We start from the raw sequence: 22,578 nt of genomic DNA, 5'->3' as shown, positions 1-22,578 counted from the left end.
CCCTGCCATTACTCTGCAGTGCAGTACCCTGCCATTACTCTGCAGTGCAGTACCCTGCCATTACTCTGCAGTACCCTGCCATTACTCTGCAGTACCCCGCCATTACTCTGCAGTACCCCCCATTACTCTGCAGTAACCCCCATTACTCTGCAGTACCCCCCAATACTCTGCAGTACCCGCCATTACTCTGCAGTACCCCCAATACTCTGCAGTACCCTGCTATTACTCTGTAGTACCCCGCCAATACCCCGCCAATACTCTGTAATACCCTGCCATAAATTGCCATACCCAGCCATACTCAGAGATACCCAGCCATACTCGGTGATACCCTGAAATACCCAGCCATAGACGCCCCCCACCCCTCTCCGCCCTCCGGTGCTTCTACCAACTCGCCAGTACAATCAAAGCCAGAATCTTTTTTTTATTTTTTATTTCAGGCTTCCCAGCCTAGAGGTGAGATGTGGGGTCATATTGATCCCCCAGATTTCACTGTAAAGAGGACCTGTCACCCCATATTCCTATTACAAGGGATGTTTACATTTCTTGTAATAGGAATAAAAGTGATCAAAAATATATTTTTGGGAAAAAAAATGTCAAACTAAAATAAATAAAGTAAAATGAACAATAAAAAAATAAAATAAAAATTAAAGCGCCCATGTCCCCATGTGCTCGCATGTGCCACACATGTGAGGTATCGCCGAGAATGTTAGAGCGAGAGCAATAATTCTAGTCCTAGACCTCCTCTGCAACTCAAAACATGTAACCAGTAAAAAAATATTTAAAGCGTCGCCTATGGGGATTTTTTAAGTAGCGACGTTTGGCGCCATTCCAAGGGCATGTGCAATTTTGAAGAGTGACATGTTTGATATCTATTTACTCAGCATAACTTCATCTTTCACTTTATGCAAACATTGGGCTAACAAGTGGTTAATAATAGAGCTTGCAGTCAGTAGTGTTAGGAGATAGTGCGTGCTGTCTGCGTGCTCTGTACCCAGTACATACCGCTATAATATAGGGCAGGCCCTTACTTTCAAACATCCAACTTACAAACATCTCCTACTTGCAAACGCAAGGAGACAGCAGCAAGTGAGATGAAAAAAGATGGACGACAAAACAAATTATACAGGGGTGATAACCCTTCCCTATGTTTTCCAAAAAGCTTAAAGATATTTTTTTTGACTGGAGCTACACTTTAAAAATGTACCGGTTGAAAATGACAAACAGATTCAACTTAACATAACAAACCTACACAGTCCCTGTCTTGTTTGCACCGCCTGTATACTGCTGTTCTGAGTATATAGGGCCTGGGGGCCACACGCATTTCCTTTTTTTAATATGGGTACGGGGTTCCCCTTAATATGTGTACAAGACCCAAATAGGCTGGTAATGGGCAGGGAGGGCTACCCATGCCATTTTTCTGAATGATTTTCAACCATATTGCAGGAACCAGATATAACATTAAAACCGCAAGCAGTTTTAAATGGTGTTATTTCCGTTTAATGTCATTTTGTGCAGGGACTGTTCTAAACACGGGAAACACGTGGCACTTCACAGGCATACTACAGACACCCCCCCGGCACCATATTTAAAGGAATATTTCACTTTTTTTTTCACTTTAATCGTCATTAAAATCAGTGCTCCCGCCAAAACGGTAGTTTTTAAAACTTTTTTTTGCAGTGACCCATGTCCCCTGAGGCAGGAGGCAGGTCGCCAAACCCTTTTTAGGACACTATCTTGCATATTAGCCGTTAAAATTAGCACTTTCCAATTCGAACGTTCGAGTCCCATAGACTTCAATGGGGTTCTAACGTTCGTACCGAACGCGGGGGTCGTTCGCAAGTTCTGGTGCGAACCGAACCGGGGGGTGTTCGGCTCATCCCTATTTGGGAGAGTTAATATCCTAAAGATGAACATAATACCCAGACTGCTGTATGTGCTGTATACAGTACCCATCCCTCTCCCACAGTTATTCTTTAAAAGGAAACAAAAAATATTCCTGTCCTTTATTTGGAAAAATGGGAGTGCAAGAATAGCATACATTGCATCCAATGTCGAAGTAAAGAAAAGGGAGGAGTCGGGCTGCCAGATATAGCACAATACTATAGAGCAATGACATTGGTAAGAATTCTGCATTGGTGTCATGACTCTGATAGTTCTAAGCACGGGAAACATGCGCCCCTTTACAGGTATACTATAGACACCCCCCAGGTATGAAATTTAAAGGAATATTACACTTTTATTGTTTTACTTTAATCATTCTTAAAATCACTGCTCCCGGTAAAAGCTGTTTAACGCTGTATACAGGCAGCATCATACACATGGTCGGACATTCCGACCACAAAATCTGTCAGATTTTTTTCCGACAGATTTTGGCAAAAACTTATCTTGCATACACACGGTCGCACAAAGTTGTCGGAAAATCCGATCTTAATGAACGAGGTGAAGTACAAAACGTATGACGGGACTACTAAGAGGCCAATAGCTTTCATCCCCAAATTTATTCTGAGCATTAGTGGCACTTTGTGCGTTGGAATTCTCTACACACGATCGGAAAAAGTCAGATCGGATTTTGTTGTTGGAAAATTTTTGTCCTGCTCTCAAATTTTTTCCGTCCGAAATTCTGAGGGAAAAAGTACGCTAGAGCCCACACACGATTGGATTTTCCAACAACCTAATCCTATCTGACTTTTTCCGTCATAATTGTGTACGGGGCATGCCTCTATTCAAAATCAATTGTTCCCTATGGGAGCCCATTGATTTGAATAGAAGTCGCACCAGAAGTTGGATCATGAGGATCTGACTTGCGATGCAACTTGTGTTTTCTGAGGATGTTGAAGGAGAACCCCCACCAAAATTATTGCACCCCCACAAGTCATTGCACATGTCAGACCCAGCATTACACCAGGAGATCGCGTTGAGTCAACATTGGAAAAAAAACGGGAAGAAGACAGCAGCGAAGACGCAGCAAAAGAGCGAGAAGACAGTGGAGAGAGAAGATCCAGCAGAAGAGGGAGAAGACAGCGCAGAAAGGAGAAGAACCAGAGAGGGAGGAGTGACCGGCAGAGGGAGAAGACATTGCCGGAGGAGGGAGAAGAGCTGTACTGTGTTTATTTGTGACACTTTTTTTAGGTGAATGGCTAGGGGTGCAATAAATTAAATTCTTAAAGCAGGGAGTCCGCCGGGAGTCCGTCGGGAATCCGCGTTTTTTTTTTTTTTTAAAAGCCAGCAGCTACAAATACTGCAGCTGCTGACTTTTAAAATAGTGACACTTAGGCCGCGTACACACGCGGGGACTGTTTGCCAAAACTAAGTTCGTCAAACAGTCCGCTCAAACTTTTGAATGAAGGAACTTGCCCACACACGGCACTTTTTTTGAGCGGACTTAGGTCGTCGTACTAAGTCCGCGCAACTTTTGAAAGTCCGCTCATTTCGAGCGCGTGTGAAGGTAGGCCCCCCATTGTCACTATATAAGTGACCGCACAGCGCGGCTCTGGCATTCCGGCCGGAGAGAGCGACGTGTCAACATCTCCTAGAGAAGAAGAAGAACAAGAAGAAGAACAAGAACGGAAGGCGGCGGCGACAGCGGCGACAGAAGACCGGGCCACCGCCTGTAAAAGAGCTATAAGAAGGCGCGGTGGCCCGGCAGAAGAACCGAAGAGGGGGACAAGACCCCCGAAGACGGAAGACCCCCGGAGCTGTGCAATAAAATATTTTATCTCGTGTGTTGTGTTTTTTTTTGGGTACTTTTATTTTACAGGTGAATGGGTAGGGGTACATTGTACCCCATACTCATTCACATAGGGTGGGGGGCCAGTATCCGGGGGCCCCCTTATTAAAGGGGGCTCCCGGATTCCGATAAGCCCCCCGCCCGCAGACCCCGACAACCAACGGCCAGGGTTGTCGGGAAGAGGCCCTTGTCCTCATCAACATGGGGACAAGGTGCTTTGGGCTGGTACGGCTCAGGAGGGGGGGCGCGCTCGCTCGCCCCCTTTCCTGGCCGGCCGGGTAGCGTGCTCGGACAAGGGTCTGTTGTGGACTTTGGGGGGACCCCCACGCCGTTTTTTTTCGGCGTTGGGGTTCCCCTTTAAGTCCATACCAGGCGGCGGGGCCCGCGAAGTCTCCTTCGCGGCCCCCGCCTACCTGGAGACGCGCTCGAAATGAGCAGACTTTCCTCCGAGCGGGAACAGTTTGCCCATTTCGAAAGTAGCCTAAACACGGGCGGACTGTTCGCTCAAACCAAGTTTCAGCGGACAGTTTTTCGGAATTTCCGAAAAACTTTGTTCGTCAAACTGTCCGCTGAAAGCCCACACACGGGCGGACTGTCCGCTGAAACACTGTTCAGCGGACAAAGTTGAGCGAACAGTCCGCCCGTGTGTACGCGGCCTTACCTGTCCAGCGTTCCCGAGATGTCGGCACCCGAAGCCGATCTCTCGATCGTCATTCGGGTGCTGCTGCCGCCATCTTGGGTATGGGAATCAGGAAGTGGAGCCTTTCGGCTTCATTTCCCGGTTCCCTACTGCGCATGCGCGAGTCACGCTGCGCAATAAGGATGGACCCGCTGCCTCTGGGATCTTTGTGTTTCCCAGCAGGCAGCGGGGGACTTTCGGAAAGGAGCGTAATCTGCGCCCCTTTCCGCAGAGAGCCATCCCGGAAGTGGGTGCAGATACCTGTACTGTACAGGTATCTGCACCCCCTCCCCCCTGAAAGGTGCCAATTGTGGCGCCGGAGGGGGGGAGGATTCCAATGAGCGGAAGGTCCACTTTAGGGTGGACCTCCGCTTTAAAGGTGCTTCCAGATTTCAATAATACCCAACTTGCAGACCCCGACAACCACTGGCCAGGCTTGTCGTTAAGAGGCCCTTGTCCTCACCACCTGAAAGGGAAACCACCTGGCCTTTAGGAAAAAAATCAAGACCTTCCTCTTCTAGATGTTGGACAATCAAGCTCTTCCCAGCACCTTGAGGCAATTCTGTTTGCATTGTGCGCTATAAAAATTCTTCATTCATTCATTCATCAACATGGGACCCCCTGCCCCAAAGCACCCACCCCCCATGTTGGACATATGGCCTGGTATGGTCCGGGGGGCGCTCGCTTGTCCCTCCATCCTGACCTGCCGGGCTGCATGCTCGGATAAGGGTCTGATGTGGATTTTAGGGGGCCTACGCTATTTTTTTTTCATTTTGGTGGGAGTTCCCCTTCAACATCCTCAGCACACAAATCAGATCATCATGATCTGACCTATGGTGCAAACTCTATTCATATCAATGGTCTCCCATAGGGAACCATTGATTTTTGAATAGAGGCAGAGAAAAGTCTAAAAGTTAGTGCAGCTAAACGTGCATCAACGCCAATGCAAAATGCTGATAAAATCTAATTTTTAACTCTGCTTTTTTCCTGGTGTTGGTACCAGCTTTTACGTCAGTTTATCAGTTTCAGGCCGGGTTCAAACTGGTACAACACAACAGTCATACCACTTTGGATCTAACTTGAAGTCCAACGTGCGTCCAACTTCAATGAACAGGGATCTGACTTTGAACCCCAACAATACCAGGCACTGTGTCTGGTATGAATCTTTAGGGGAACTCCACGCAAAATAAAAATAAAAAACAGCATGGGTTCCCCCTTCAAGGGCAGACCAGGCCCTTTGGTCTGGTATGTATTTTCAGGGGAACCCCCATGCCAAAACAATGGTCTTGGGACCCCCAAAATCCATAGTAGACCCTTATCTGAGAACACAGCCCAGCAGGTCAGGAAAGGGGGTGGGGACATTGTTAATGAGCATGGGATACATTGTACCCCTACCCATTCACCTGAAAAAAGTGTCATGTTACTAACTGTGGGTGGGCTGGGCTTTGTGTTAGTGAACATTGATCTCTGCTCCAATCACATGGAGCAGAGATCAGTGTCACTTGTTGCAAGGCAGAATGGGGAGATGCTGTTTACAAAGGCATCTCCTTGTTCAGCCTCCCCGTGAGATGATTGCGGGTATCCTCACAGCGTTCGAGTCCGCGGGACCCATGACTGGACATACGGGGGTCCCGACCGGCACGCGAGCGCATCACCGGTGGCGTGTACGCGATGGCAGAGCGGCATATATTAATGGACATACTTGTACACCAATATGCCTGCCCGTGCCATTCTGCCGACATATATCGGCGTGCGCTAGTTGGGAAGTGGTTAAACAAGTTAAAGAAAAGAAAAACAAAATTCTATGTAATGTACAATATGGTATATAAAATACAGTAGAGAACCAACAAATAAGGTTATGAGCAGAGCTCAATTAGAATAAAACCGTGTCAATATGGGTATCACTTGGTGTGCTTAGTACACCATATCCTGGGGGTGGAAGAGAAGCACAGATACTACTTTCATTTTATAAAAGAAACAAAAGCAAAAAGGGTTGCGTGCATAGTGTGATCCGACCATGGCAGGGAGGTTGGTATGAGGACGGGGTGCAATAGAAGGTTAAACGTCTCACTCTTGATGAGGCGTCAGCTTTCCAGCGGGAGGTGACTTGGGGTATTTGTTGGTTTGACCAGTATCTCTAGGGGTTAACGGAAGGAGACCCCAGTTGGTTAGCTTCTTGTATCCATCCTTAGGGGTAAGGATGGGGGCCATTTGCTGTTGATAGTTCACCAGGAGTTTTGTGGGGAATCCCCATCTGTAGGTGATTTTCTTCTGTTGCAGGATAGAGGTGACTGGAGTGAAAGATTTGCATAGCTCCATTGTTGCAGGGGAGAGATCAGTAAACAACTTAATGTTTGTATACGGTGCAGGTAGGGATTTGGAATCCCTGGCAGTGGAAAGAATCTGTTCTTGAATGTGGAAGAAATGAATCTGGGCCAGAATGTCTCGGAGGATGTCATCAGGCAGTTGTGCGGGTTTAGAAATCCTATGCGCCCGATCAATTAAGATGTCACTAGTGCCAAGGTGCGGTATTAGTGTTGTGAATAATTGCTGCAAGTATGGGATAATATCAGGTGATTTAATCGATTCCGGGACTCCTGTAAACTTTATATTATTCCCCCTAGTGCGGTCTTCCAAATCCACCATTTTTAATTTTAAACGATGAATTTCCTCAGTATGGTGCTCATGTGCGTCCAATAGCTCATTATGGGCTTTGGAATAATCCTGCAAGTTTTCTTCCATGGCATCTGTTCTCTCCTCCAAGCAGTCTATTCTATCATGCATCTGAGACATGGAGATTTGCAGCTCTCTGTGCAGATCCTTCTGAAGGGTTAACAGCATTGCTTCAGATACTGGATTATCTGTGACAGGGACTGCAGCTAGTGAAGGGGGCTTGTTCTGTACTCTGCCCCACTGCCACTACTGCTGACCATAATTGCTTTTTAGCATGGGGCTCTTTGCAGGGGGAGTTAGCTGGAGAGGAAGCCAGCCTCTTACCTCTGTCCGTCTGAGGTGTCCCCGGGGTGGCTGCTGGCGGTTGCAGGGTATCCATGTTTTCGTTGAGGGTGGTGGATCATCCCTCTGCTGGGCGCTGTGTAGCTGGCTGCATGATCTGCTGCGAGGGCCTGGAGACAGCGCGGTGTGGGTCCTCTGCGCCGGCGCCATCTTGGGCTGTCTGCATGGCCGTGGTGGCATTATAATAATGAGTCAGGCAGCGCGGTGCAGGCGGCTTCTGCCGCTTTTTTGACTTACACACTTTTTCGACATATTTCGGCAGATCCTGCAGCGAGCTTGGGAGGGAGATTAGTTGCCTCAGGTTTCCTGTTCTCCAGCTGTGGAGTGGAGCTTCGGATCTAGGCGGCCATTCTGGTTAGCAGCAGGCCACCCCCCATATTTTTATAATTTTGTTTATCATTCCATTAGCGCAAGTTTTAGTTTGTATTGTGCATGGAGCCTAATTGATTTCATTTCATTCATATGAGGTCATATTTTGCTCCACAAAATGGCACAGTATATTCTAGTGCCTCTTGTATTGCTGTCTACAAGGGATCTGTTCATCCAGGATGATGGACATGTCATTCCACCAATGACTGCATAGATCAATCTTTTTCACTTCACCTATGACTGTCTACTAATGATTGTCCTTGAGTTAATCTTTTGACCAATGGCTGTGCTCCCTTGTCTGCCAATTGTAGTTTATTAACGTAGGTAGAGTGGTGTGTACATAACCCTGATGATGTCATTTAGGACAAAACGATCATTGGGATGGACTCGTACACACACTACGGCACATATTCGATTGATGTCTGGATTTGAAGGAAATGTTTGGATTGAGACATGTTCTCAGCTTGGACTTTTTGCTCTCCTGTGTATTTGCACTGCTGCTAATAAACTGCAAAGAAGAGACAATCTTATACTATGTGGGGTCTTTTGTGTCTCTATATACTCCGGCTCTGGGCTTTTCTATAACACCACGCCCCGATCGACTGACATTCCTGGTGTATATCTTCTGAGGATACTGGAGAGAGATGTCCGGAGATCTTTTCTGGGGATCACAGACCCAACAAAGCGCTTTGTGACCTCCCTGAATAAGGGGACGGGGCTTTCTGGTAAGACTTAATTTTATTTGATTTAAGGAATTGTCAAAAACTGTATGTTGTGGTTTTTACTTTTTGACACTTTTTTGGGTGAATGAGTAAGGGTACAATATACCTGATACCTATTCACATATGGGGAGGGATCCGGTGGCCCCTTTGTCAAAGAGGGCTTCCAGATTATGATAAGCCCCCCGCAGACCCTGACAACTACAGCCCAGGGTTGTTGGGAAGAAGCCCCTGTCCCCAACATGGGGACATAGTGCTCTGGGGTGGGGGTACAGAGACCCCCTGCCCCAAAGCATCCGTCCCTCAGGTTGAGGGTGTGATGGATCTCGGTTCCCCTGTATGAGAACCTCCCCCAGACCTTTGTCTTCTGTCCTCCAAATGCACCCGCAGCCTGCAGATTCACCATAACAGCCCTTAACCCCTCAATCACAAGACAAGCCACACAGGTGTTGAGGGTTAAAACATCCAGAGCATAACCTGTTTATTGAAAATACAAAACATCCAGCTTTAAAGCAGTTGCATAGTCTTTTTTTTACTTTTACCTACAGGTAAGCCTATAATAAGGCTTACCTACAGGTAAAAAAAATGTCTCCTAAACTTGTATGGTTTAGGTGATATTCCCCCTCGCAATGAGCCGCTGACTGCAGCGGCACATGCACACCGGGGATTCTCGGCTGAAAGCCCGGCAGGCGCCGGACCCTGCCAGGAAGAAATCTCCCGCATGCTTGTGTGGGACTGACGCTTTCACGGCTCGGCCACTCACAGCGCCGGAGCCGTGATACCCGGAAGACACGCCGAGGGAACATGTCAGCTCCCTCTGCATGGATCGGCCAAGATGTCGGAGCCTCGTTCTAAGGGAAGTATTTCATAATGAGCTAGTATGCGGTGCATACTAGCTCATTATGCCTTTTCCCTTGCAGGTCTGAAAAAACCCTCAGTGGGTATACAACCGCTTTAAACACAGTTAGGGACACGCCCCTTAGCCTTGTCATAGAGGGGGTAGGGGTCAAGGAAGAACCAATGGGAACTGAACAATTGTATATTCAAACAACTACAGTTGGAGCACATGAAGGGATTATGATAAGCAGGCAGCCCCTCCTTACACATCCCCTGCTGAGATGTGTCTCCAGTCCAGACCTTTGTCTACATACCATGACCCAACACAATTAAACACAGCAACAAGAGGGGGGTGGGGGAGAAGAGATATAGCATTACATTACATTACATTATATTTAGCCGAGCCAATAGGTTTAGATAGCTGTAAACTACTCCAGGTGGTGGGAGATGTCAAATAGCCCTCCAAATCTCACGTTCTCCACTGGGCCATAGTCTGTGGGTAGGAGGCGAGCCCACAGCCCCTCCAAAACACACACTGACAGTGGGTTCTGTTACAGAGGTCATGTGGAAAAGGGTCTGATATGGATTTTGGGGGGACCCCCCATATTTTTTTTTTACATTTTTGCACGAAGTTCCCCTTAAAATCCTTACCAGGCCCTTATGGACAGAGGAGAACCCACTCAAATATTTTATTATGGCTGTGACATTTTGACACTATTTTGGGACCATTGGCATTTATACAGCAATCAGTGCTATGAAAATGATTACTGTATAAATGTCACTGGCAGGGAAGGGGTTAACACTAGAGGCAATCAAGGGGTTAAATGTGTTACCTAGGGAGTGATTCTATCTCTAGGGGGAGGGGTCTCACAAGAGGAGGAGACCGATCGGTGTTTCTCTGTACTCGGAACACAGGATCAGTCCCCTCTCCTCTGACAGGACTTGGATCTGTGCGTTCACACACACAGATCCACGGTCCTACTCTATAACACTTGATTGTGAGTGCCCGCATGCGGCCCTTATACCGCAAGGAAGCCGAGGACGTCATATGATGCCCATCCAAGATGGGAGATCCCTCTTGCAGACGTCATATGACTATGGGCGGGATGGGAAGTGGTTAAAATCACTGCTCCTGAAAAAAAACTATTGTTTTAAAAAACTTTTTTTGCATTGATACATGTCCCCCAGGGCAGGACCCGGGTCCCCATATATTTTTTTATGGCAATAACTTGAATATAAGCCTTTAAATTATCACGTTCGTGTCCCATAGACTTTAATAGGGTTCACGTTTGCTAGAACCTTTTGCCTATTTGAGATGTTCTGGTGCAAACCAAACGGGGGTGTTCGGCCCATCACTAATCATTTCCATCTATCTTCATTATTTCCTGGGTATTGTATAGTCCCAATTCCCTCCCATACCCCATTGTGGGTTTTTCTGCATTGTAATATTTCATGTGTGTATGAGGAATAAAATATTCTCATTTCTCTCATAAAGACATCAGTAAGGAACACAGAGAATCTGAGAAGTTCCAGAAGATTAAAGAATATAATTCCCGTATGGGGGAGACTGTTCATCTACAGGAAAGATTCACCAATTTATTGATGATAAAGGGACCCCAGAATAAAGAGGGAAAAGAAGAAGAAATAAGGAGTTCAGACAGAAGACATCTACAGATCATGGAGAAAAGATCCCCAACCACAATCCAGGCCCTCTTTGACCCTGATAAATGTGGGTTCATCCCTAAGATTGTGGTGTTACAAGGACCTGCTGGGATTGGAAAAACAATGACCTCCAAGAAGATCATGCTGGACTGGGCCTCTGGGGATCTCTACCGAGACAAGTTTGATTTTGTGTTTTATCTGAGCTGTAGAGAAATCAACACCATCCCTGAAAACATAAGTCTTGTGGGACTTTTATCCAGAACCTGCAGACTGAGTTCAGATGACCTGGTGTCTATTCTGAAGGATCCTGGAAGTCAGAGAAAACTTCTCACCATAGTTGATGGGTTTGATGAACTGAGGTGGACTCTGGAGGAGAAATCTGAGGGTTGTCCTGACATTTCTATGGAAACCCACAAAGAAATAATTCTCCAAAGCTTGCTCAGGAGACATGTTCTCCCAGAATCTTCTCTGATCATCACCACAAGGTCACTGGCCATGGAGAAACTTAACACATTCATCGATGATTCTCACAATGTGGAAATCCAGGGATTTACAAGGGACGATCGAGAGGAATATGTCCATAAATTCTATGGAAATAAAGAAGATGCAGACAAGGTTCTCAGTATAATAAAAGACAATGACGTTGTGTACACCATGTGTGCCGTCCCCATCACATGCTGGATTGTCTGCACTGTAATGAAACAAGAAATAAGAAAAGATTTGGATGTAATTCAGTGTAAGACAACGACTTCAATTTATCTTCTCTACCTGGAGGTTTTACTAACCCATCACAGCAAGAAGGAGCAGTCTGTACACCGGAAACAAACCTGTCTGAAGAAGCTGTGTGCTCTGGCCAATCAGGGACTTCTGAACCAACAAATCTTATTTGAGAAGAAAGATCTAGAAAGACATGGACTTTCTCTGGATGAGGTGGAGTCTGTATTTCTGAATGAGAACATCTTTCATTGGGACGTCCGTCACCAGACCTGCTACAGCTTCATCCACCTGAGTGTACAGGAGTTCCTTGCTGCTCTCTATTATGGGATGGATGATGGGTCTGGGTCTATGGAAGGTACTTTCCTCCCGGAGATCTGTGAAGGGAAATCACTCAATGACTTCAGTTCATATTACTCACATTCCTCACATTTATCATTATCTCTACAATTCCTGTTTGGTCTCTTAAATGAAAATCAGGTGAAGACATTCTCAGAGGTCACAGGAATCTCCATCTCACTCCGAGCCAAACCTGCAATGAGAAAATGGACCATGAAGGACATCAATCAGACTTTCTATACTCAGACCATCTTCTGTCTGTATGAGACTCAGGATGAGGACTTCATTAGGAGAGTCATGTCGGGTTGTACAGATTTGTCTCTGCGCGGTTCACGTACTGATCACTTGTGGATGGACAGGAATTATTCCAAGCAGCTGATCTATTGCTTGAAGACTTTGAAGAGAGAAAGTTTTCAGTCTTTACATTTTCTATATCTCACTGTGGATCCAGAGTGCCAGAAACTTCTATCTCCATTCCTACACAGGAGTCAGGATGTCAGGTAAGTGAGTGTGAGGATATCCTAACTGAATTCAGAGAATGGGCAGGAACCTGCATACAGTATAACGGTGATTATCAGACATGTTCTCCATCTACCACACTTGTTAGAAGTCCTGGGAACTCACACTTTCCTCAGCCCTAAGCCCTGCTTCACACTACAGCAATTTTCCAGCGACATTCTGATGACATGTAAAGTCGCAGGTCAGGTGAAAACACAAAGATTTTATTGGGTGTTGTCTTAATTTCTGCGATTTGAGTCATTGCAACAAAAGAAAATACTTCCTGCGCTACTTTTGTGTGATTCTTGTGCTGCACGACTCCCATAGACTTCAATGTAAAATCACCAGAAAGTCGCACATTTGTCTGAATCTTTAAGACTTTGCTGTGACTTCTGAGGCTTCTTTACCCCCCACCTCTCCTCCCTGGTCATCCTTGCTGCCTAAAATCTTCCTCCAATCACATCCCAGTCACACCTGAGTGTAGAGGAAACACACATTCCCACTTCCATTATTTGTGTATTTTTCATGTGTAATCACACATTGTGTATAGGGAGCCCATTCACTGGAATGTTCTGCCCGACATGCAACAAACACCCCAAAGTAGCTCAAGAATCTTCTCAGTCATGGAGCGTCATGCATCTTGGCAGCAAAACATGCGTCTGATAACTGTGATTGGGGTGTCATTAACAATCAGCCGGCATTCATATCTGCGTGTTTCCGAATACGAGGCGACCCACACAGAAAATGTGCGCTTTTTCATATGTCTGAAAAATGCACAGCAACGCACGCCACGCATGCGCAGATGTAAATGAATGGTAATGCAAAAGCAATGCTCCTTGCTGTGCATTTTTGAAAGATACAGCAAAGTGCATGTATTCTTGCATCTGTCATGCATTCAAAAATGTGCAGAAGCAAATGAATAATAACACAAGTGTGATGCACATTGTCGCACATTTATGAAACGCACAGCAAAGCATGCATTTTCTTGCAGGTTGCTGTGCAGTTGGAAATGTACAGATGTGAATGAATGGAAACGTATTTACAACTGACGGCAACCCACAAGAAAACGCATGCTTTTCTGCGTGTTTTGTGTGACAATGCACATCACACTTGTGTTACCATTCATCTGCATCTTCATGTTTCTGAACGCACGCCAACCCGTAAGAAAACGCATACTTTGCTGTGCATTTTGATAATGTGTGACAACACACGCTGCACTTGCGATACCATTTGTTGGCGTCTGAACATTTCTGAATGCCCGGCAACCTGCAGGAAAACGCATGCTTTGCCACACGTTTTGGAAACATGCATCGCGCTCGCCTTGCCATTTTTGCAGTACAAGCGTGATGCACGGTCGCAGCGCATTTCTGAAACGTGCGGCAAAGCACACAATTTCTGGCGGTTGATGTGCATTCAGAATCATGCAGATGTAAATGCAGCCTGATTGTTAATGACGCCCCAATCACGGTTATCAGACGCATGTTTTGTCATGTGATAAAACACGCTATAAACACGGATCATCAAAGTCACATAGGAATGCTTCTCAGTAAAGTCACTTTGAAGTGGCACCTGGTCGCCGGGAAGTTGTAGAGCAAAGTCAAGCTGGAAGTGGCTGCGACTTTCATGTTGTGCTGTGTGAACCAGAGCTAAATGGTGGTTCCCACATATCACCTTCTACACAACTTCTGGGAACAATCACATCATTTACATCACATTAACCCTTTCCCTGCCCCCAATTATACCATTTATCACACAGAACATTTGGAGGGAAAGCTTCGTGTTCAGAGATGTGGGGGAGGGAAATAATGTCAGGGGTGTGACATCATCATCCCAACATTGGAGGAGCCAATTGTCTGCAGAAGTGGGCGGAGATGGGAATGTCTGGACTGCATTTTATATCTGGAACCAAAGTGGTGTTCCAGGATTTCCCAGAAGCTGAATGGAGACCCCTGTGTAGGAAGGCCGGAGACCCCGTATACATATCAGGGGCCTCCTTTAAGTTTTGTCTGGAGTGTGACTTCAAAGACCACTCATAGCCACCAATGAGAAGTCCTCATCAGGTCCAGTATGAGGCTGTAGAGCCGGAGGGAAGGCAGCCATGTGGAAGGGAAATGTTGGGGTTACATTGTTATTCTTGGGGTCAGAGGTCATACATTCTTGGTGATAATTATTATCTCATTATTGGATTTTAGATTTTGGTGGTGTAATATTTCCAGTAAAGATTGTCCGGGAGAGGACAAAGCAGAAGAAGAAGATTCCTCCTCTTCAGGATATGAATGGAAGTCGGATTCTCTTTCCTTTCTGATGAACCCGGAGAGTAAAATTCAGGAATTATGGTAAGAGAAATGTGTGATGTGCCCTGATGGGGAAATGTGGCGTCTTGTGATTGTTCCCGTCTCTCAGTGTCTCCTTCTATCTCTGGGTGTCCTCCATCCTCACCCATGTAGAATCTTCCATCACCTGTCCACTTCTCATGTCTTCTCCTCTCTCTGAGGGAATCTTTCTCTTTGTAATCTCATCCATGGGATTTGGGGTTCCCCTTATAGTAGAACAGTGACCAGGCTCTGTACATATGGAATGACCATCCATATTCCTAACAAGCAGGAAATAGGATGAAATAGACCCCCTTAGGACTCGCTCACACGTCTGATGATTATGTAGAAGGAAGCAATGGTCAGTAACACTTCTATGACATTTATCATGTGTCTTCATTGTGTTTATCAAGCTCTGAAAACACTATAAGAATGCTGGAGAAATGTCTGGGGGAGGGGTTGTTCTTCTAGTGGGAGGAGCCTAAAGGGGAAGTGATATAGAGGAAATGATCTCCTCTGATATGTGGATTTCGGATATATTACAATAATTCTATAGAATGAAAACCAGCCGCCATGTCATCATACTCACTATCGCTCTCCTGCCCCCTGGAGGACAGATTTCCCGGTCTGAGGATAATACCCGCTTGGTGACTTGTTACCACATCTGTTTTATTTGTATGTGTCACAATAGCTGGGATACTCGGGTCATTAATAGTTTATTAATAATAACATGTAATATATCCTCACATAGAATCACAATATATCCATGTAAGAATGCACAGAGCGCCCGGCGACCCTCCTCTCCTTCATAACAGTATAGCAGCGGCTCTCCTAGTGTATCTGACAGGCGTGATGACGTCTCCACCTTACACGTTACGCCCTAGGCGGGGCTTCATCATGTATATTTGTGATGTTTGTTTAAAATATGTAATATTAACCCTTTAAGGTTTTGGGAGTCTCACTTCTAGTGCTGCACAGATATCTTTATAGCTATCCTGTAAGGGAGGTGTCACTGCACATCACCAATCATAAGTGGCCGACTACAAAGTAGGTTTTTTGCATGTACATAGTATGCTAAAGTTTGGGTGGTCTCACTCATCATGCTGCAATATTGGGCACTTTGACAATATCTTACTTATATTGTTTTTTCTAACATTGTAATATTCCTGTATAATTGTGCTGAAACACGTGTGGATTGTTTAAACATTTGAAATACAAATCCTATTTTTAGGTTTAGGGAGTCTCACTTGTAGTGCTGCACAGTTGTCTTTCTATGTATTTGGTGTTGGATTTTGTGGATGAATCCTTCTGTGTTCAGCTGATTAGTATATATAATTGGAAGAGGTTTTTGGCTGTGCAGTGACACATTCCCTGCCTGGCACTGTCAGTATTGCCGGCTGGTTGGGGATTTTGCCGGCACACAGAAGCTATTGGAGTTACCACACGGCTGTTCTGTACAACCAGAAGTGACCGGAGCTGCTCTGTCCTACTTCTCTATTATTTCCCAGTGCATTCTGGGATACCGGAGCCTCCGCTGTCTGTCCTCCAATGCCCAGCGATTATTGGACATCACCATGAAATGAATGGAGGCGACTGACAAGTGTGGATGTCTCATGACAGCGACATGCGGCTTCATTTATAACACGACACAACGCTACCGCTCCTGTGTGACCAGCACTGTGTGCCGCCATTGTAATATTCATGGCAGGCATGGAAGGCGCTTATCAGGCTTTAGAAATGCTGAATAAATGTCACATAATCACATGGTACTGACACACGTGTGACCGAGACCTCACTGACGTCTGTAGCTACAGACACTACGGATCAATTCATCCTCAATTTTCACATGAAATGTCCAGTGAGGTCCCTCCGGTGGGTTTCAGCAAACTGCTCCCCTCCCCCTCCTCTGACTCATTCAGTTATAAAGAGAAATTACAGCTTGAGCTACTGAGCTCTGTAAATAACATGGATTGTACAGTGATCCGGGAAGGACAGGCAGGTAAACATGTGGAAAAGAGATTTCAGCTCCACCTGCTGGCTGAAAATGAAAATGCTAATTATTTATATCCAATATTTCATATTTACAAATCTATGAATGGAATGTTTTGTCCGGACCATAATAAAGACAGAAAACACGATCCATTCCTCTGAAGACAAAGACCTCAGACAGTTCTCACTTCTGTACAAAAGGCCGTCCCATAACAATACAACTCATACTCCAGAAATATCATCTGTCATTGTCTCCCTTCTGCAGGATAGGAGTTATAAATCCTGGAAAGTTACCCCTCCCCCATCACTAGAAGAAATGATGAACATCCCCAACTCTCATCCCCTTTATGAGTCCTTGTCTGCCATAAAAAGCCTCAAGTCCTCCTCTGCCAATGGCTCCCCCTGCTGTGTCTGAGCCAATGAGGAGGGAGAGAGCCAAGGGAGCCTCTGCTCTTGTGTACATTGCTGGATGGGGATCAGGCTCAGGTAAGTATTGGGGAAATACATTAACCGGTTCCCGACCAGCCGACACAGTTGTACTGTGGCAGGTTGGCTCTCCTGCGTGAATCGCCGTCATCGTATGTCGGTCACGTGTGTGGGTATGGGGGGTGTGCGCCCCCCCTCCACCGTCCCCACAACGATTGGATTGATTTCAGAACCGATCAGTCTACAGGCCCAGGTCAATGATTTCTGGGCAGGACCTGCTGATCGGTTCTGGTGAATGGCAGACTGTCCTCTATATGTGTAATGTAAACACAGGCAGAGGAAGTGATGTCATCTCCCCTCGTGGAGACCTTTTAGTTTCCAGCAAGTGAGGAGAAGACATCTACTGTGAGTACACCAACACTACACTGACACCAGGACACGTAGGCACACATTTAACCCATTGATCACCCTTTCACTCACTGTCACAGTGTCACCAAGTGCATTTTTCAGATTTTTCACTGGTCACTATTGGTGTCCCTAATCAGTGTTAGGGCAGTTAGTGGTAGGCCCAGGTAGGTTTAGGGTACTCCCCATTAACCCCCTAATAAAGGTTTAACCCTCTGATCACCTCCCCCCGAGTTAACCCTTTCACTCCCTGTCACAGTGTCACTAGTATAATGTACAGATCTCTTTTATGACCACTGTATTAGTGTCACGGGTGACATCAGTTAGGTTTTAGTGTCAGTTAGAGTCAGCGTAAATCCCAGACATCATCAGATTAGTGCCAGGTACACTAACACTCACACTATATAGCTCCATTACTAGTATAGTATCTAAACGGATCAATATCTTTGATCTGATCAGATCTATATTAGCATTCCGAATAGTATAGTGTTCCCAAAAATGTGGCGTTATTAGAATCAGCCCAGATACCTGCCAGCACCTGCATTTAGCCCTCCGCCCAGCCCACCCAAGTGCAGTATCAATAGATCACTGTCACTTACAAAACACAGCACACAAAACTGCAGTGTTAGCAGAGTCACACCTGATCCCTGCTATCACTAACAGTTCATTTTTTGTAGCGATTGAAGCAGTCGCTGACAACCAGGTGCTCTTTTACCTGTTAGTCACACTAGCTGTACCTATAAATGTACAGCATTGAAGAGACCTCACTGTCAGATTCAGGCTCAGTATACAAATTGGTAGAGAGCACCCTGACAGATAGCTCTGAGGATGGGGTACTGGTCCCTGCTATGGTCAGGTATACCTGACTGGTGCGGTGGCTAGCACAAGAAGTGCCCCGCAGCCACCAAGAATTCAAAGAAAGGCCCGTAGAGCCCAGAGTGCCCTTCCTGATGTGTTTGCTAATCCTGATTAGCAGCCCATCACTTCTGCAGCACCTGTACCTCCCCCATTCATTGGCCAGCCCAGAATTCAGGTGGAAACAGCAGATTTTAGTACCCTTGACTATGGATGAGCTGAACAACCCCCAGTTCGGTTCTCACCAGAACTTGCGAACACACAAAAACTTTGTGTGAACATGCAAACACCATTGGGACATGAATGTGAAAAATAAAAACTGTTAATTTTAAAGGCTTATATGTAAGTTATTGCCATAAAAAGTGTTTGGAGACCCGGGTCCTGCCCCAGGGGACAGGTATCAATGCAAAAACATTTTTAAAATGGCCATTTTTTAAGGAGCCGTAATTTTAACCGCTTGCCGACCAGTGCACAACAATATACGTCGGCACAATAGCATGGCTGCGCGAGTGGGCATATAGGTACGTCCCCTTTAAGATGCGGCATTGTGGGTGCCATGTGCTCTGTGCCCGCGGGACCCCTGGACTCGATGTTCGATGGTGTCCAGTGATTGTGTCATGGACCAGAAGAACTGGGAGATGCCTATGTAAACAAGGCATTTCCCCATTTTGCCTAGTGACATGACAGAGATCTACTGCTCCCATTGTCATTGGGAGCAGTGATCGCAGTCTTGTCATAGATAGCTCATCCCCCCATAGATAGAATCACTCCCTAGGACACACTTAACCCCTTGATTGCCCCCTAGTGTTTAACCTCTTCACTGCCAGTGTAATTTATACAGTAATCAGTGCATTTTTATAGCACTGATTGTTGTATAAATGACAATGGTGCCAAAATAGTGTCAAAAGTGTCCGGTGTGTCCGCCATAATGTTACAGTCATGATAAAAATTTGCCGATCGCTGCCATTACTAATAAAATAATAATAAAAATGTCATAAATCTATCCCCTATTTTATTTCCATGGTTTTTATTGAAGAATTACTGATTACAGAAGAATTCCATTTACAATCTTAACAGAATAAATAGTACAACAATTATAACAATGAACAGTATGAGGTGATCTTAATTGTCGCGGGTAATCTACTTTCATGATTTTTTTGCTCCAACATATATTCTGCTTCTTTAGGAATTACCAGGATCTATCCCATGGTCACAGGGATAAGGGCACCCCCCAGACACCCCTTTTTGGGGGCACACTGTGTCTTCAGGGGGTACACTCCTCCCTCTATTTTACTTATATAGTCTCATCTACTAAATACGTACTGAAAATGGAGCCAGGATCACTGGATCTTGAAAGTACCGACACAACAAGGTGAAGTATGAATAAGGAAAAGAATAGACAAGATAACAACAAAAAATAAAAATGAAGATGAAAAGTAGCGTCCGCTCAGTGAAGACTATTTCTGAACCGGTCTCTCCTGGGCTTTGGAGAAATTCTTCCAAGAAGACCAATTGGACTGATATGCTTGGTATGTCCCCTCTCTGCAAGCTATTATATTTTCATATTCAGCAATCATCTTCACTTTAATTGAAACCTCAATCAGTTTAGGAATTTCGCTGGACTTCCATTTGCTTAGGATAGGATAATAGGATATGTGTAAATATGGATCTAATGGAGCAGGGATGATCCGCTGTGTTTAAACTCAGAATGGCTTGTTCCACATTAGGTTTACCGCTTACTTTTGAAATCAGGTTAAATACATCTGACCAAAATTTACGGAGCAGAGGGCAGGCCCAGACCACATGTAAAAGAGCACCTACCTGCCCCCCCCCCCCCAGCACAGATTGGAATTGTCCCTTGAGAATTTGGCTACAACGTATGGAGTAAAGTACCACCTCTGCATAAGTTTCTGATTTAATTCTTCATAGTTTGAGCATCTAGAGTACTTATAGTTGCATTTAATGGCTTTTTCCCATTGAGCTTCCGAGAAAGCCTTTCCCACTTTAGTATTGGATTATATTACTGAAAGACATCTTTAGAATGAAGAGAATTATATATTAATTTGATACCTTTTAGCTTTGGTGTTGCAGGACTGAAGGAATTTCCATATTTTTTCTATGATGGGGATATGTGTCACTTTTATGCTTTGAACCAAAGAAGCGATCTGTGTAGGTAAAGATTTCTGTGTTTGGGATTCGGAATTTTTGCTGAATGTATGTGAAAGGCCTTATTTTATCCCCTGTGGTGAGATCTGCTATATTACTTTTTTTTTTTTTTATAACCAAAAGTTTTTATTACGTTTTGCATGGTACATGTATGAAACATAAGACATGGAGAAAGGTAGCATTGTTGTACACAGTTAAAACAATGTTCCGCATACTCATAAGAAGTGAAGCTACAGTATCCTATTAGAGCTATTATAGGATTAAAACCTCAAATGGCCTTCTAGGAGGCCAAGCCTGTAACCCCATATGGGTTCACACTGTGAGCAGGCTTAACACTGGAGTAGGATTAACTGAAAAGTAGTTCCCCTTGACCTTACTGAGGGTCAAGGGCGATGGCTCAAGTAAGTATGCATCTCAATAGATTTATTACTTATTACAGCAAAACTTGTTCATAGCGCATAGAGAAAACAGTAAACAAGAAACTTCAATACAACAAAGATACGGATTCATCATTGGGTACTACCCCTGGCTGAGAATGAGAGAGGTTACCTCTCCTTACACTGCAACTGGATGTAACATGTACCAAATTATGGCAACTTAGTTCCAAGATATAGTTCAATATATATATCTTTGACCTAGGTCACAAATGCGGATAGGCGTATTTGGAAGAATCCCAGGTCTCCCAGTATTTATGGAAACCTGGAGTTCTTCCTTCTTTGTATGCTAACAGTTTTTCCATGAGATATAGATTGTTTACTCTGGCTATAACCACCTCTAAGGAAGGGGGTGTGGGGGACCTTTATTGTCTTGTCAGCGAAATTCTGGCAGCATAAAGGATATTAATCACTATTTTTCACAGCAGTGGGGGGAACTGTTCTATGGAAAGGCTGAGGAGTGCCAAACCTGGGTCGAGATTACACCTGGATTGCGTGATTTCTCTGACCAAGGATTCTACTTTCTTCCAATATGGGGTGATAATTTCACAGCTCTATAATGTATGGAGAAGATTCCCAGTGTGCTGGCAATTCCTCCAGCACAGAGGGGTTGTGTCTGTGTGCATTTTATGGATGCGTAGTGGAGTTAGATACCATCGGTGGAGTATTTTCTGGGCATTTTCCCAATGATCTATACAGGCAGAGGATTTCCCATTATATTTTAGTGCCATATGCCATTGCGAGAATGAGTATTCCTTCCCCAGTTCTCTTTCCCAGTGCAACATGCAGGGCAATTTGGAGTTCAGGTACAGAGGGTTTGCTAGTCTATAAAAGAGCAAAATCCCTTTTCTGCAGTTAGAGCGTTTGTTTAGAAGGAAATCCCACAATGCTTGCGGAATTTCTACAGGATTAGTTGCATTGGACATATTATGATGCTTAATTTGGTATAGCCTGTATAGATCTGCTAAATCTCTTTGCCCATCGAGGGGTGCAAAAAGTGATTGCCTGATTGTTTCCAGTGATGAGTTGAGAAATTGGGTATGAGGTATTGGTAGCTTGCTAAGGGAATGTATAGTTTGCTCATCGGTATGTCAGTGATTTTCCTTTGAGTTAGCTCCGACCATGCCTTAAGCGTGGCTTGTACAGTGGGGTAGTTGGGGGTGGCTGGTTTGTGGTGAATACCAGCCGCCATAGCTAGAGCTGGAAGATCGTGCCCAGGGGTGATAGTACATTCTATATCCGACCATTTATTGTCGGATTGACAGGAGAACCAGTATTTCATTTGGTCCAAGATAACTGCTTGATAGTAGGCATGTGCATTAGGGAGTCCCATTCCACCAAGGTATTTAGGTTTGTAAAGTTTCGCTAAGGCTATTCTAGGTTTTTTACCTGCCCATATAAATTTGTTTAAATTTTTAGCTAGTTGAGCAAA

The 22,578-nt window shown here is 45.1% G+C and overlaps 1 protein-coding gene across 10 annotated transcripts in view; it reads left to right on the top strand.

Annotated features, from left to right (window-relative positions):
• LOC143981456 (NACHT, LRR and PYD domains-containing protein 3-like) overlaps nucleotides 1-22,578 on the top strand; it is a 158,704-nt gene that overhangs the window by 66,530 nt on the left and 69,596 nt on the right. For all 10 annotated transcript variants that reach the window (XM_077479321.1, XM_077479327.1, XM_077479325.1 and 7 more), the window contains 2 exons: nucleotides 10,842-12,561; nucleotides 14,752-14,895. In XM_077479321.1, coding sequence (XP_077335447.1) covers nucleotides 10,842-12,561; nucleotides 14,752-14,895 — 1,864 coding nt within the window. The remainder of the gene's footprint in view (nucleotides 1-10,841; nucleotides 12,562-14,751; nucleotides 14,896-22,578) is intronic.

Source organism: Lithobates pipiens, unplaced genomic scaffold, assembly GCF_037356315.1.
Source record: "Lithobates pipiens isolate NorthernLeopardFrog02 unplaced genomic scaffold, aLitPip1_a1.2 Scaffold_157, whole genome shotgun sequence".
Taxonomy (NCBI): domain Eukaryota; kingdom Metazoa; phylum Chordata; class Amphibia; order Anura; family Ranidae; genus Lithobates; species Lithobates pipiens.
Note: the sequence above shows the minus strand (reverse complement) of the source record. Positions and strands in the feature narration are given on the sequence as shown.